At 39.9% G+C, this 17788-nt stretch overlaps 1 protein-coding gene across 1 annotated transcript in view; it reads right to left on the bottom strand.

Annotated features, from left to right (window-relative positions):
- Positions 1 to 17788, bottom strand: part of LOC310925588 (ephrin type-B receptor 1-like) — a gene marked incomplete at both ends in the record, with an annotated part of 117269 nt that overhangs the window by 39824 nt on the left and 59657 nt on the right. The window contains 4 exons of the mRNA XM_083887569.1: positions 3849 to 3973; positions 5645 to 5720; positions 7370 to 7632; positions 13934 to 14089. Coding sequence (XP_083743695.1) covers positions 3849 to 3973; positions 5645 to 5720; positions 7370 to 7632; positions 13934 to 14089 — 620 coding nt within the window. The remainder of the gene's footprint in view (positions 1 to 3848; positions 3974 to 5644; positions 5721 to 7369; positions 7633 to 13933; positions 14090 to 17788) is intronic.

Raw genomic sequence — 17788 nt, 5'->3', positions numbered from 1 at the left:
CCTTATGAATAAAAGTATTAAGAGTAGAGATGCACTGAAATGTTGGTGACCGAATCATATCGGCGAAACAAAATGAACAAAATGGCATTTTTCGGTTTTTCGGCAGAAAGACTTTTAACACCGAAAACAGGAAGCTGTGCTGACGAATGTAAAAACTGCGGGCCAGCACACTCCTGTCTATTCCTACTCAGAGTCTGTCCAAGATCTGTTTGGAACACCAATAAAATGATTCCAACGAGATGCGAGTACGTGGTGGATCAGCACCTATTAAATGCTGGAAAGTGTCTTTGTTTCGCAAAAGCGAAACTTGGCTGCAAACAGCGCAGATTGTGAACTCCCCGCTTGACAGAAGGAGCTGGACAGTGTCTGTCTGCACCAGATGAGGGCCATGCACCCTCGTTGTCGATATATGTTTCGATGAGAACCTCCTAAATATTTTCATAGATGCTTAATTAATTTATTCTTTGAAGCATGAATATTAATCTATATATCTATTGTCTAGACTTTAGTGAGGTAAGTACACACAGTCCCAGCCATAACAACAAAATTAGATTAAAGCACTGTACCTTTAAAATGTGTACCTGCTTGTTTGTACCTCTAAAGAAACATTTCTGCACCCCTAGTGACACAAATGTACACACTGAGAACGGTACAGTGCTTGTACTCTGATAGGGTACAACTGGATTGACAGCAAAAGGTACAGTCTCGTACTTTGATTTCTTAGTGTGTATGTTGGATAGAGGTGGGACACTATATATTGATTCGGTGCTATTATCGTCGAACTTCCTCATGGAATACGATAATCAATACACCAGGGCAAATATTCTTAATTTAATCAACAAATTAAGGCATTAAAAAGCAAACAGTTCCTGCCAGTTTCACTCTGAAGTTGGAGAATGGTGGAGAAAGCTACATTAAGAGATGCTCCATCCATGTTCAATACGTAGACTTTAAGCACTTTGTTCTCGATTGTGATGAATAAATAGAGAAATCCTGCACTTTACCTTTTCACATTTTGTTTTCTTCCGTTGGACAGATATCGTGATGTATCACTACGATTGTCTCGCAATTATCACGGAACTGCTGAATCGTGATGTTATTGGCATTGCATATCATTTCGTGGCGTACCCATCATTCAACCCAGCTGTATGAAGAAGAACACACATTTTCATTGTTTGACTAGAGTATAACTGAACCTCTATATGTACTTTTACTTTTTTATTGGTATATGTCTACATCCTGAAAATTCAGACCTGGATGGATGTAATGTTTCCTCGAGACTCGTCTGTGCTGCTGACTCTGCATTGCTCTCTGGAGGAGAAGCCTTTTGTCATTCTCAGATAAAAGGAACCTGCGAAGCAGCGTCTAGTTTTGTGCTGACTTTTCCGCACACCGAGGTCCACAGAGAGAGACTTGAAGTCCAACAGTGAGACGCAGTAAAGTTGAACCTGCGGCAATATCAGTGTCTTTAACATTTCTCCCCACGGACGAGAACATTTCCAGACACTATAGTCAATAACTGTATCGACGCGGGAAGACCATCATCGTCATGGCATCACCGGGGCTGCTGATATGATTATATTCCTATGAAACAGCGACAGAATGTGTGGTTTTACTGTATGCAGCCTGCTAAAAGTATCTCATATTATTCAACCGGGGACAGCAAAAAGTATGATGTGTTTTGTTTCGCTCTGACTGGAAAAATAAGACTTATAAGACTTTTCCCCATCCTTTATTTTCTCAGTTTCCTGATGTTTGCGTGTTATTTATTTTTTAACGTGTTGCCGTCTTATCTAACTGCTGCTGGAGATTTCTAGTGACTAGCTGCTCATTTCCGGCTCTCTGAATATCATCAAGTATTGAATAAAAAAATAAGCTCTTCATCACGGTCAGTGTGACAACAGGCAACATGAAATATCCATCCAATCCTTATGACATACGGGGGCGGGGGGGGGGGGGGGGGCACACCATATAAAAGATGATACATGAGCTGAATTATTTAATAGACATCTAGCACAATTATTGAGAGAGAGAGAGAGAGAGAGAGATAGAGAATACACACCAATTACCGTAAAACAAATATGTTGACAGGTTTCTGCCACCAGCTGTCGTTTATCATCTCGTCATGTGCGAAGCAACGTTGAGCACATTTTGGCTGTCGTCATGTTAAAGTACAAGCTTTCCATCTAACCTTTCCTGTTTAAATGGACAGATTTTGTTGTTTAATGATCCAGTAGATATTCCCCAGCAGACGGTTGATCAAGTCCCCGAGTCCATGATAAAGGGATATAGTCTTACAGTTCGGTGAATGTACATACATGCTCTCTTAATGGTCAATAGTCCGTATTGAGATAGTGGTTTTGTCTCGACTTTTTAAAATGCTTCACACGACAGTTTTTGCCCATTCACGAATACACATTTGTACATTCAGTGCTGCAATGTGCTGCTGGTGGCTACATTCACACACACACAGCCACCAGCAGCAAACCAGCAGAGCTGGGGATTGAACCCTAACCCTCCAGTTTGAAAGATGACCCACTCTACCCACTCAACTTGTTGAGAACAGACGGGTCCAAAGTCCAGTCAGATTTTATATGGCACGCAGCTTTTGGGTTTATGATGCATTATTTATGGCCAGGGACGGACTGAGACAGAACATTTACATGAGACACCAACCGTCTAAGGAGGTGTGTTCTGAAACCAGAGACCAGGGTTTGCATCCCGTCTGTGACAGAGAGATACATACATTCACCAACTGCACATCGCATAGTTGTAAACTTTTAGATGAGGTTTTCCTATAACTGTTGGTGTTATACCTGTATATACCTGTTATTAACAGTTGTGACAATGAAAATAAAATGCATTTGTATGTTTTACAGTTTAAAGAAATGTCTGAAAGGATCAATATACGCACCTGTGGTTTGAGGAACCATTTAACACCTAAGCCTCAAAATGTCACTTTGGACATTTTTTGCTTATTTGAACCATAAAAAAGGGCCAGAAAATGTCCTGTGAGTAAAGTGCTTTTGCCCATGTTTCCAGAATAACTTTCAATATCTGACAGTTATTTACAATTTACTGCATGTTAATATGGTGTTTAAAAAAATAATTGAAAATAAGAAAAACACCGCCAGATTTGGTGTGTAAAATTTGAGATTTGAACAGTATCAAACATATTTTTAAAAAATAACATTTGTTTGAGTCCAAGCCAAAAAATGGAAACTATATACAGGCATTTTTTCCAATGCTCTCCTCTCTGGTGATCAAGACTGCAATTGCTGAAATTACTGTGATAACCAGATGTTGGCTTTGACGTGCAACTTCTCAGCTTGCAGAAACTGTTGGAATTTTTCCCATAGCACAAACCTCCGTGTAATAAGGGTAATGGCACAAAGTGTGTTTGAACAAATGCACTCTGTGTTAAAGGGTGAATGGAGCTCTTTATTATGGTGCTGCAGCCAGACGATGGTCAGCTCAGCTTATAGCACAATCACATACTAACCCATGCTTCTTGATATTTAAGAGACATTTATGATAATGGTATCAGTGTATATATAAATAATATATAGTTGTTTTGCCTTAAGTGGAATAAAAACCTCTTTATCTCATCGCAGAGTGGTTTGGTGTTTGAAGCCCCAATTTTTTCCTGCTCCTTTGTTCAGCATCTGTGAGTAATTAATGAACTGTTGTGACTCCCTGCGATAACAGCTCTTCAGAAACAGTCTTGATAATTAATGACTTAATGTAGTGGACATCGATTCACCTGGATTATCAACTCTAAATGCATCACGGGACGTGAAAAAATAATAAATCACACTCAACAAAGACCAACTCATTCATCATCCCACCTTGTCATAGTAGCATATCTCATAGTCCAGGATAATTCCATTGGGCTGTTCAGGAGGTGGCCATGACAACGAGAAACTGCGGCTCGTTGAGCTCACCTGGTGCATTATGGGAACGACTGAGGGAGCTGTAAAAAAAAAAAAAAACAACATACAGTGAGAAAGAGAGAGTAAACAATAAATAAGGCAGTTCAAAGATTAGCAAGCATGCTTCAATGTGGAAACATGAAAACAAACTGCTGCATTTGACAGTGATGGGGAAACAAGTTATATCTGCAATGGATTTTCAACCATAACTTAGGTAGAAGCTGTAAGTTATGTGTTTCATGATTTCAATTCAGGGATTTTTTTAATACACTATTTTTTAGGGATATCCCAATACCACTTTTTTGTGTCCGATACTGATAGCGATATCACAAACTCGAGTATATCGATATTCGAAGCGGTGCATAGTGAAGCATGTGATAGAGGATTTTTGGATTGTAGCAGATTTTACATTTTCATCTGATATTCAATTCAGGGATTTTGACCGGTATCGGACCAATACTTATTCCCATCCCTACTATTTCTCCACCACAGACGGATATGAATCAAGATAAAGAGACTGAGGCACTTAACTCATTAACTGCAATTGTATATAGGACTGCAAGTAACGATTATTTCATTAATCGATTAATTGGTTTGGTCCATAAAATGTCAGAAAATATTGAAAAATCTGGAATTGATGATGTTCTCAAATGTCCACAAATGAAAATAGTTCAGTTTTCATGATTTATATGTTATATGGAGCAAAGAAACCAGAAAATATTCACATTTAAGACATTGAAAAATCAGAAAAGTTGTTAAAGTGACACAAATCAAAAAGGACACTGATGTTGTCATGAACATATCATTTATATTTGACTCTATACTCATTTGTAAAAGCATCAAAATGCAAGAAGATGTTACAAAGTCAAGTCATCATTAAATGATATGGCTGCCTTCAGTTAATGCTCACCTAAAGGGCCAAATACTCAGAGTAGTCGTGCATAAGCGAGCTGTAAGCTAAAAATTGCAGTTAAAAAAAAAAAATATATATATATATATATATATATATAATTATGCCACAATTGAAACATCACACGACTCTCCATGAGTAGAATGAGTTTCATATCCTTAGGTCCTGTGAAACATGCACAAAACCCATTGCATAATTTAACCCAAGCCTGGAGTGCAGCCAACCTGAAAATAAATCCATTTTGTTGAGTAGTAAAAGATTTCAGGGATAAGAAAGCTTTTTTTTTTTTGTATCCGACTGCTGTAACGAATGTGCACGGACGGCGGTGAGATGACAGTGTATTATGCTTTGATTAGGACCGGGGCCCACAACGCTGTGGAAGAAGTGGCGTCTGTGTGATGTGATGAGAAAAGTGGCTTTAAAATCTAAATTTGGATGGCCGTGAACATATCGCTCCAGTCTGTCTCTATAAAGTAGTCATTTGGTCGGGAACTCAGTTTATAGTGTAAGAAGTGCACCGTCGAGAGATGAAGAGATGGGACGGAGAGAGGACGGCGTGAAGAGGAGAACTGAGGGGACAGATGGAAAAAAAGGAGACATTGTGCAGGAAAGACAGAGACAGAGACAGGAGAGGAGAGATGGCATGTTTTATGAATTAAAAGCTCAATTTCCTTCATCCCCCTCACCGTCCCTCCCTTATCCAGCATACCTCAGGGCAGGCTTACACACATAAACGCACACATACATACATACTTAAATATGTGCAAAGACAATTTCAACGCCTCTGCACTTCCCCACTCACCAGCCTGATTGGTTGTAATGTTGATTGACAACTGTTGGGCGGGGTAAGGGCTCTTGTTGGAGACACCGTTGATTGCCTGTAGAACACAAAGTGTAATGGTCCATTATTTCACTTCGTAGACATTAATGGTTAGTCCTTCCCCCTTACCCAGACTGTATGTAGACAAGAGGTTGCATCATCATAAATGTATCGATCAGTCACAGCACATCATCAAACAAAAGCCAAGGCCGACGGTTGATTCCAAACGTCTGCTCCTTTGTTGTGTGCTTATTTTCCTCAAACAACCACCCCCTCTTCGCATTTTCAGCATAAAACATGAATATATTTTTTTAAAGATTTCTTTGGATTGTGTGGATTGAATTTGAGTTTGGGAAAAACATGGACATCATCAGTGAAATTCAATGCCATAGTTAGAAAAGTGCAGGCCTTCATTTCAAGAAAATTACATCCAATACCTTGAGGATCAATAATAATCCCCCTTGTACAAAAACAGTCATTTTTCATTGTTGATCTGTTCATCCCATAACAGCCAGTCTGATAATGATAATAACAGTCATGTATCAACTCAAATCCAGGCCATACCATACCTGCTCTGACATTAAACTATTACGGTTGAAGGAAAATGTCATTTCTAATAAATAGATCCACTGACCAGATCCATTAGTCTGCACACCCTACATGAGGAGACTGAAGTTAAATCACCAAATAATTATACAGCAGGTTATCTCGACTAAGACAACCCAGCTTTGACGGTAAACTGGGCTGACGGCACAGCAGTGGATCACTATTGAATCAGATTTATCGGCGTCTGGATGGTGAAATAATCAGAATAAAAACAGGAAGCTTACATAAATATAATTTAGAAAGTGGAACAACTGCTTCTTAATGGAGCTTTGCCATGTTGGCAAAATGAATGTGGTAACCCCGGATTTCCACTGGACGCGGAACGGCAGCGGCGCGGTTCTGCTTCGTCCTCTGCCCGGCGTCGAACCCCACCGGGCGCGTTACGGCAGCGGCGCGGAGCCTTGGGAGCCGGCGGTATTCACGGAAGATCGCGCGATAATCTCGAACGGACGCGAGTCTATCGCGAGATCCAGCGATAGACTGTGTGTATAAAGTAAACAACAACAACACAGCTTCTTTTCATTCTCCGACGTGGAAGAACTGTTGATCTGGTGTCATAAATGATTTTATGTTTCTCCACTTCAACAATCAGTCTCTTGTCATACATTATGACGCTCTGATTAATTGACTGTTTACCTGGCAGCACCGGTCACGACGTAATGTTGATGTGAAGCTGTGACAGGCTATATGACCTGCATATTGTGTTTTATTTTGAAAGGGGGGCGGAAATGTTTTACTTTGATTCTGTGTCGGACTTCCTGTCTTGTGCGATCTGCTTCGTTGAAATTTCACGAGGTTCAGCAGCGGCAACGGAAAAAATAGAACTGATTCCTATCGATGCTGAGACGCGCCGCAGCGCGGTCGGTGGGAATGCTCTCGTTGATTAGAATGGAAGCGATTTGCAACGGCGACCGCACCGCTGCCGTTCCGCGGCCGTTCCGCGTCCAGTGGAAATCCAGGGTAACCCACAGTTACATATGTAGATATATTATGTATATATACATTTTTTTCCCTGTGGTATTCCTTTAACATGCGGGTGAACCAAACATCTCCCGAAAACAGATAAAGAGTCAAAAAGCACCCCTCTCTCTAGGGACCAACCTGTACGTCGAAGGTATACGACGTGTGGGCCCTCAGCTTACTGATCTCAACGCTCGTTTCCTTTAACATCCGCCTCCCCGGGGCGAACACCACGCTGTCCTCGCACGGCTGACACGCCCGCCGCTCGTTGCTGTGGCAGCGGCGGCACACGACGTTGTAGGACAGGTCGAAGCGGTGTCCCGTGTCACGCGGCGTGTGCCACTCCAGCAGCAGCGACGTCTGGTTGACGAGTGACACCACGTTGCGGGGAGCTGAGGGGACACCTGGAGAGAGAGAGAGATGGCGGGAGGATAATGACAAACCGACACAGAAAATACAGTGTTTTCCAGAGAGAGGGTCTGCTTCAGTGTGCCTTTGTGACAACACTGCGACTTGTCCGTGCCAGAGCAAAGCAGAAATTAATCAGGTAAACTCAAAATGAATCAGTGTGGCACACCTGGACTTAATCAAACTTCATTATGGTGAGGGTTCCTCAAAATGGCTTACATACCGACTTTTTTACGATCACAAGATGTCGGGCATTTTATAGTGGAGTGAGCCGTTATAGCCACAGATTGGCACTTCGTTTATACAGATGCAGTAAACCATGTTTGGCAATGTTTCAGTTAATGTAATGTTTCACTAACCAACAGTTAATAAAAAGTGTGATGAGAGTGTACCATATCACATCCCATCCAATTTATTACACACATAGTAAAAGCCATCTGTTACAGTACCTCCTGCCATTAGCATACACCGTAGCACCGATAGCAGGATAATGTAAAACATGCGAGACATCCAGCATTGGCTCAGTTTGTGTCTCGTGGCTAAAGGTCAGGTATAAAAATACACTTAATGACACCAGAATTTATAGGGACGTACTGCTCTCAACTTTCATCTAATTTACTTTGGTAAAAATGCCAAATGTGTTGGTTAAACCTGTCAAATGTGAATATGAGTGAATACCTGCTAGAAAAACCAGCATAACTGGTCACCAGCATAGACATACATCCAACATAATGCTGGCCCATGCTGGTCTATGCTGGTCCATGTTGGTATATGCTGATCTACGCCGGTCCATGTTAGTCTATGCTGGTCCACTGGCATCATTATGCTGGTCTTGCTGGTCTATGCTGGTCCATGTTGGTCTATGCTGGTCCACCAGCTTCATTATGCTGGTCTATGCTGGTCCACCAGCATCATTATGCTGGTCTATGCTGGTCCATTTTGGTCTATGCTGGTCCATGCTGGTCCATGCTGGTCTATGCTGGTCCACCAGCATCATTATGCTGGTCTATGCTGGTCCACCAGCATCATTATGCTGGTCTATGCTGGTCCATGTTGGTCTATGCTGGTCCACCAGCATCATTATGCTGGTCTATGCTGGTCCACGTTGGTCTATGCTCGTCTATGTTATTTTACACTGGTCCATGTTAGTCTACACTGGTCCATGTTAGTCTACACTGGTCCATGTTAGTCTACACTGGTCCATGTTAGTCTACACTGGTCCATGTTAGTCTACACTGGTCCATGTTAGTGCGCTTTCACACCTATAGTTCGATTGCTTTGGTCCGCACCAGTCAGACCATCGCACCGGAACCAGACCAACCCCCCGATTTCCAACAAGCGCGTCACCACTGCCGAGCGTAAGCGCCGTGGTCGGAGCTGATCGATGGCTTGCTGAATACGGCTTTCTCGCAAGGCAGTGCTCATGGCAGTGCTGCGCTGCCGTAACACACCTGGTGGGGATTGGCGCTGGGCAGAGGACGGTGCAATACCGCAGTGCTGACGTTGTGCGCCACTGACGCGCCCACTGGAAATTCGGGGTAATCCTGTATCTCATCTCATGCCCATAATGCATTAAACTATATCGTTTCGTCCCATTTGGTTTGGTTGCTTTCACACCAGAGGAACCGTACCAAAGTAGAGCAGATGAAGCGGTCCGACCGGTTGATTTGGTGCGCACCAAAGTACCGAGATTACATTCACACCTACGCAAATAAACCAAACCAAGGGACCAAACATGTTTGGTGCGCACCAAATCAACCTGTGGGACGAAACAGTCTAGTTTAATACATTATAGCTATGGGCCAGTTGTTCAAAGGTAATCTGATCGGATTTTGGTTATCGGATTGGATCAAATCTGGAAAATGGGTTGTTCAAAAGGGAAAGAAGGATTCTGAAATTGGATCAGATCATGTAATCCAATCCTAGTTTGGAAATGGATCAAACCTTCAATTTGTGTTGTTCAAAACTTTTCAGTAGGATTTGTATAACTTTGATCCAAAAACACAGGATTACCCTGATCCCAACAAGGGCTAGGATTTCAAGGTGGTTAAATTTAGGCAAATAATAAATTTGTATCATTTAGTGTACATACTTTTATTTATTTATTTTGCACTTGACTTGTTTTATCGTTACAGTGATAAACGTAGATATAGTCTACCAATTAAGCCTTTCAGTATAGTAAAGTAAAAATAAAAATGATCTTGTCCCCATGAGATAAACCCCCAAACAGATTTCAAACAAACAAAAATAATATATTACATTTTTCATCTCTGTCACCGTCATTCATTCATTCACTGTCATTCTGTGCATCTGTATTCTGGGTGATCCAATCCAACGTAGCTTTGAAAAACCGACTTAAACGAAGCAGGTGAATTTGTCAAACTCTGGACTCTTCTCCTCAAACTGACCAGTGACTACTTGAGTGACAGAAGCTTTAAAGTTAAGCTTCTATCTTTTTTTATGTCTTTTATGAAAGTTATACATTCACAACCAGATTACTTGGTTGACATGTGAGAAGTCTGAGCTTCAGTCAAAATCAGTCCCTTTATCATTTTCGCAGTCAGTCAATTACTCCCTTGCTGCTTCTCCCTCTCCTCTCCGTTTGATCTGAGGAGAAACTGGTGGGTAGGGTGAGATAGTGAGTGTTAAAAACACACACACCCACAGTTTTCACAAGGTTAAACCTAGTGGGTTCACTTCTCCTTGGCGTATCACAGACAGTCGTATATGACATGCTTGAAACAAAAACAGTTGACGAATATTCAACCTTGGAACACAGGGAATCACAGAGTCATAAGAAACGCCCAAGTTGGCCCAGTGGAATGGTGTGTGTGTATGTGTGTGTGTGTGTGTGTTCTTGTACTTGCGCCATACTGAGGACCAGTGAGGGTTTTTTACCAACAAAGTGAGGACATTTTTATGGAGTGAGGACATTTTGGTCGGTCCTCACTTTGTTTTCATTGAAATCACTTCCTTAGGTTGCTATAACATGCTATACTCAATTTGTCAAAAATTTTGGACGACATAGTATATAGTATGACTTTTTTTGTCAAATTTTGGACCAAACATTTTGCGTCAAATTTTTTTCAAATTTTGGACGAAACATTTTGGGTCTAATTTTTTTTTTTCAAATTTTGGACACCAAAAATTTTGCGTCAATTTTTTTTTCTGATTTTTGACCAAACATTTTGGGTCCAATTTTTTTTTTCGAATTATGCACCAAACATTTTGCATCAATTTTTTTGTCAATTTTTTTTTCAAATTTTGGACCCACCATTTTGGATCCAATTTTTTTTTCAAATTTTGGACCAAAACTTTTGCATCAATTCTTTTTCAAATTTTGGACCAAACATTTTGGGTCCAATTTTTTTTTTTTAAATTTTGGACCAAACATTTTGCATCAATTTGTTTTCAAATTTTAGACCAAAAATTTTGGGTCAATTTTTTTTTCTAATTTTAGATGACAGTATAGTATGACGTTTTTGTCAAATTTTGGGTCATTTTTTTTTTTCAAATTTTGGACCAAACATTTTGGGTCAAATTTTATATATATGTAGATATTTGTAATTGTGTTGATTTATAAAGTGGAAATGCTGGTCCTCACTTTGTCAGCTCTTTTACCCGGCCTCAGTATGCAGCAAGTACAAGAATGTGTGTGTGTGTGTGTGTGTGTGTGTGTGTGTATACAGACACTCTGAGGCACTCACGCTGTGGCATCAGCACTAACACATCGGTGGGGGGTTGAAAGTCTAACCAGCAGGATCTTATACATTCAAGCTGAGAGAGGCAGAACCCGTCAGAAGACTGTGCATACACAATTATATGCCCATAGACACATGCAGATATTCATTCAATCTTTATCTGAGGAGAACAAAACAAATCATTTCCCACAGTCACAGACACTGAGAGCACACACACACGCCCACACAAGAGAAAGAAAAAAAAAAAAAACTCAAGAAGAGCTAATGAATTCAAATTGACCGTTTTTACTGCCACGGCAATAAAAAGCCACTTCATCCACTTCACTGAGTTGGGGAGACAATGTGTGGTGAAGTCAACAACAACAACAAGCACCTGCACATGTTTTCTGCCGTTTTTCAGTGTCAGTCTGACATACAGACATATGAAAAAAGTACACAGTTCAAAGAAACACACCTTCCACACCTACACAGGCCACGAGGCAAACAGTGGGAAACGATTTTTCTGTCAGGGAAACCATCCACACACACACCGTTTGCTCACTCTTCCATTTCACTGATGCGGGTTTTATATCTGATTGACTTCACGCCAAATACAAATAAACTCAGACTCCAATCTTATATTGAAGTTCTAGTACAGAAAGTTCTCACTCGACTTTTTTCACTGCTCTGAGTTTGTGACCTTGGATTAAAATTGCAATTCTGCAAAACTTATTCACTGGCAAAGTCTATGTTTCATTTGTCAGCATGAAGGTAAGAGATTGCTGCTGCTTACCGAGGTTGTCAGAGTAAGTTAAACCCACATAATTTAAAAAAAAGAACGTCATTCACAGATAATTGTGTCCGACTGTTTTCTCAGACTTCTGACTTTCACTCTCATATCTATAGAATATGACAGTCGGAGTTCATGCCCTGAAAGGTGAGATCTGTCCTTTTTCTTAAAGGTCACATAGAGTGGTCCTGTTGCACATATATGTTAGTTATGGAGGTCTACTTACATATATTAACTTGTTTTTATGGTCAAAAACCTCCTAGTTGCTGTAAACTAGCCGATAGAAATCCTCTTTTCTGACAGTGTTTTTCAGCCGCGATGTTTCAGAGTGAACATCGCGGCGCCCCCCTCTGGAACGGCGGATGAACTGCTCCTCATTATCAAAACATTGTTTTAACAGTGTTTAAAAATAGCTTCGTCACGACTCCCCGCCGCAGTCCCTTTTATGACTTTAAACCGGAGTCAGACCCAGAGTCAGAAGACACTGTCGCTCGTGAAACACCTCCACAACGGACGTTATTCTTCTTCTGCGGTTCAATGTACGCAACCGGATGTGCCCGGACTACCGCCCGGAGCAGGTAATCGGTTGTTCAGGAGAACTGCTGTTTACGTAACTATTACGGGATTTTCAGTGATCTCGTTGAGCCCCGAGATTACAATAAAACACAACGTTCTCAGCAATGGCTGAACTGTTTGTTTTGAACCGTCAGGCTTCATGAACAAGGTAATGACGCAGATACACACCAAAAAAAACAGCGATAATAGGAACTTCCGGTCTAGTTCCGCTTTAAATCAAGTGAAGGTTAATTAAAACAGAGTTGTGTGTGTTGTGTGCATTTTTCTCTTACCACCACTGATTTCAGCAGGTTGGAGTGAAATACGAGTGAAAACCCAGACACTGTAATCACACTGGCACTGTATTATATATATATATATATATATTACTGCACCAGATGCTACTTTTACATTGTTTCTACCTGTCTGTCACAATTTATGGCATAAATGTGGGTCTCTTCTTCATCGTGAAAACACTTCCTCTGGGTGACCGTCACAAAACACGAGCACAGAAGAAACAGCCCGTGCCAAAGTTCTCCAGAATATACGACTTTCACCTTTCGATTCATTGATCACACAGGGCCAGAACAGGAGGGGACAACTAAAGCATTATTCTTTAAGTTTAAACCAGTACTGGTGGGGTTAAGATATGTAAAGTAGAGCTCATTAAAGTTGGAATATAACACACAAATTAATTCTGTCTTATGAATGAACCAAAGACTTCTTCTTGTGGAAAAACACGTTTTATCCAGGTCACCAGGACGTGCGCACGTACACACACACACACACACAGTTCCACACTTGAGGACTAGCGACACACAGTCACTCGACAGTCTAAAATGATTCATGTTTCAACCTACTTTTACCTTCTCTCTGTGGCACGGGGGGAGCCGGCAATTTCTTCTGACACTGTGCCTCGTCTTGAATAGCAAATACAGTCTCTTCAACACACTAACCACATATTCGCTTCAATTGAAAGTCTGAGCAATGTGCCAGCGTTATTACTTACTGCTCCCCAAATCCCCAAACAAGTACTGGGAACACTGCAGCACTCTCGCGCTGAATGAGGTGAATGAAATTAGAGTCTGAATTCTAAATTTCTTTAAAAAAAAAAGAAGAAGAATAAGAAGAAGAAGCAGATATTGATATTTAATGATTTAACGGTGAGTCATAAAAGTAGCCCTGGATCATACTCTGACTCAACTACACCATTTATGTACTTGTGTTTATGTGTGTGTGTTTGTTCAATAATGGCGAGAGAGAGAGACTCACTGGTGCACATGTCCTCAGGTTTGTCCATGTCTCCGCGGTAATAGCCGTTCCGACAGCCACAGAGGGTGGCGGCCTCGATGGTGGAGCGACTGTTGAGCGGACATTGCTGACACAAGCCTCCCCCCTGGAACGACTTGAAGGTTCCCTGAGGACAGGCTGTGGAGAGAAGATTGGGGCGTAAATAACAATACACAATGAGCAACTAGCACAGAACACACACGTGACACATTATATTACAGTACAGTAACAATATAGTCTTTTTTAGTCAATTTGTAATAGGGTCATAATAATATTGTAATACCATCTTGTGGTAACCCGACATAATAGGTTGGAAATAAGAGATTTTTTTTTTTTTTTTTTAAATTAAGTTTTATCTTAAAGGTGCCATATGTAAGAATGTGGCCAAAAACGGTTACTACATTCAAATTCAAAATACCGAGGTCTTTTAGGTTTCGTTTTCTGACGTAACTGGCAACCCGCGTTTGCTCGGCAGCCGAGACTCTACTGACTGCAATGATTGGTAGACGGCGGTAGGTGGCGCCACATGCCAAAACATGATTTCAAAACATTAACATGATTTGCAGTCTGCAAAATATTTTTTTTAATGCAAATATTTTGTCTGTACTGTTGTTGTTGGTGAGTTCAGTTTGTTATATGAACATTATTCCTGAGTCTCTGTGACATATTAGGAGGATTTTATGGCCAGTTGCTTTAGATTTATTACATAATGCACCTTTAAGGTGTTACATTTATGAGAGTCAAAGGCAATCTTGAATATTACATTGAAAATAACATGGAATCACTGTAGTATTATCTCCTTGTTACACTATTATCCTTGTTATTACCAGGCTGGAAATGTAACCCTTTAACACCGAGCATATCGCTGACGACACGTTTGCGCTCGCGCACTTTGCATTGCCGTAGTTACGCGATGGTTTGTGCTTTATTATTAATCGATAACTAAATGAATCGTCAACACAATTTTTGATCTGATTTATCGGTTTGAGGGTTTTTTTCATTATAAAAACAAGATTTCCGATCGTGTAAGCTTCTTAAATGTCAATATTTTCCAGTTTCTTTGCTCCATATAACAAAGAAATCATTAAAACACAATAATTTTTGTTTGTGAACAAAACAAGAAATTTGATATACCATATCTAGCTCTAACGTGAACGTGGTTATTACGGTAATTTCACTCGCGCTGTTGCAGCAAGCTGGCGAAACAGCATCGAGAGACAAAGACTCAAACATATGTTAAAATAAATATGCTTCAGACTGTTCACATTTCAAATTTAACACGCAAAATTGTTAATACAGTATTTTAACATGCAGCATGTTGTAAAAAAAACTGCCTGATATTGGAAGTTATTCTGGAAAAAATGGGCAAAAGAACTTAGTTGCAGGACATTCTATTCAGCAAAAAAATCCCAGTCATAAACTGTGGTTTAGTTAACCAGATGATTCATAAAGAGCCAGATATGATTTTCATAGCTTGAGTTATGCTGGGGCGTCATTTATCCGTTTGTGATTGCAAAACAGTTGTTAAACTTCAGTTCATCAGGACACTTCACCAGTAAACTGGGAGGATTTTTTGGAGAGACAGCAGATTGAAATCTTGTTCCCGACAAGATAACACACAAAAAACATTCTGCACGTGTCCACAAAAAGCTGATTATCTGTGGTGCACAACACCAGCGTCATTTCTCAAGCTTTCTAATCTGGGTCAGCGTTTGCTTTCCCCCCATTAATTTCCACTGAATGATCCTTTCAAACACGAGACGTAAACATGAATTCTTAAAGATGATGTCCTCCTTTTTTTTCCTCCCCACAAACTTTTATTCATTCGGGGACATTGCCTGCTGAGCATAAAGCAAACTCCTGCTATTCAGCTTCTCTTTGTGCAGCTTCATCACTTGCACTGCAGTACGTGTGGAACAAGAATTGCAGCAGTGATGGAAGTCACAGTCGGTGTAGAGAGGATGCCTCAGTAGCACTACACAAAAGCAAAGGTATTGTAATATATAAGGTCAAGCAGTTTCTCCTTGGCTAAATGAAGAGGGCTATGTGATTTCTTTTTTTTACCCATTTTTGTTTTGCAATTACTTTACTTGAATCATGCACATTGTTATAAACTGTTAGAAAAATTAACTGTACACAATTGTCTGTTGTTAATGTGCACAGCTGATGGATTTGTGTTGCCGTCTATACACAACCTTCATGTAAAACACACTTTTCCAACATAAATAATAGGCTACAAGTCAGAATAAGATCCACGTACAAATGCTTAATAACCACAATTTAAATACTATGGCTGGTTTAGAAACTATGACGGAGTATTTGGGTCAAACTGTAGAAGTAACCTTTCGGGAATAAAATCATAATCATCTTGACCTGCGTCAAGATTGTCAATAATATTATTGTAATATGAATAATAATAATAATAATAATAATAATAATAACATTATTTGATTAAATCATGATTAAAAAGAAATCTAATAATATAACAACTATATTCTCGTAATATTATGACTTTATTCGCGTAATATTAGACTATTCTCGTTATATCACAAATTTACTCTCATATTATTAGGACTTTATTCTCGTGATATTACAACTATTCTTGTAACATCACAACTATTCTTGTAATATCACAACTTTATTCTCATAATATCAAGACTATTCTCTTTTCCGCTCTGGCCCTAATATGCCGTCGTAAGAAACATTTTAAATATTGCGATTTAATTTTTTGTTTTAGAAAACACTGCTTTTTTTTCTGATATTATGAATGCATGCACCAACCTCCTTTTTCCTCCTGGTCTAATGTTGCTTTTTTTTCATTTTCAAATCCACTTCAATTGCAGCAAACCTCAACCTTTTTTGGACATTATGTCAAAACCTTATTCATTCATTCATTCATTCATTCATCCATCCATCTATTTTCTACCACTTTATCCTCCAGTGGAGGATAAACCAACCTCAACTGACATAGGGCAAAAGGTGGGGAACATCCAGACCATCGCAGGACCAACACACAGGGACGAACAACCATTCAAAAGGGTGCAAACCCAGATCTTTTTGTTGTACGGCAACAGTGCTATACTATTTTGCCCTGTGATGCTCAGTATAATCATTTATAATCATTATAGTGAGTAGGTGCAGTCTATTTTATATTGTAAACAAATTGTAACATTTTTAGTCAGTCAATGCTGCTAATCAACGACATCAGGTAAATGAAAAGACTATTCTAAAATTGAGTCTGTGTTTTTATGTGATGTTATTTTACTTGGATGGACTTCTATGTTTCCTTTGGAAAAGCACTTGACAAAATGACACCCCAGTTTAAAAAAGATGAACTGCACATTAGTGAATAGTGTTAGTAGAAGTTGATACTAAAAAAAAAGGCTCAGCAATTGCTCATCATTATTCTTTGTGTGAAACAAATCAAATAAAAAATAGATACCCTACAACAACACAGAGACACATAAATATGGATACAGGCCGCAGAGGTGAACACTGCTTTAGTAAATATTGGATTGTTATTAAACAATTCAGCAACTGAAGCCATCAAAGCTCTCATATTTGCAGAAGCACCAGTGACATTTTTAGAAAAGACCCAGGACTGGCTCTGAGACTGACGGCAAGTCCTGAGAGTATGTGACAGGTGAACTATCAAAAGGTCTTAAACCGAGTTTCAGGCTGAAGTGGAAAGGTCACGGCATATTGACTTAAAAAATATCAAACAACGCATCAAGCATCTGAAATATGAGAAGTGAAATGAGAATATTATTCCAAAAAACATGCATGATTTAAATTCAAACAGAGGATTTAATGACATATTTTAAATTATTGTTGTAG

This window comes from Microchirus variegatus (assembly GCF_963457635.1).
Source record: "Microchirus variegatus genome assembly, chromosome: 4".
NCBI classification, from domain to species: Eukaryota; Metazoa; Chordata; class Actinopteri; order Pleuronectiformes; family Soleidae; genus Microchirus; species Microchirus variegatus.
The sequence above is the reverse complement of the archived record's forward strand: the minus strand, read 5'-3'. Positions and strand labels throughout refer to the sequence as shown.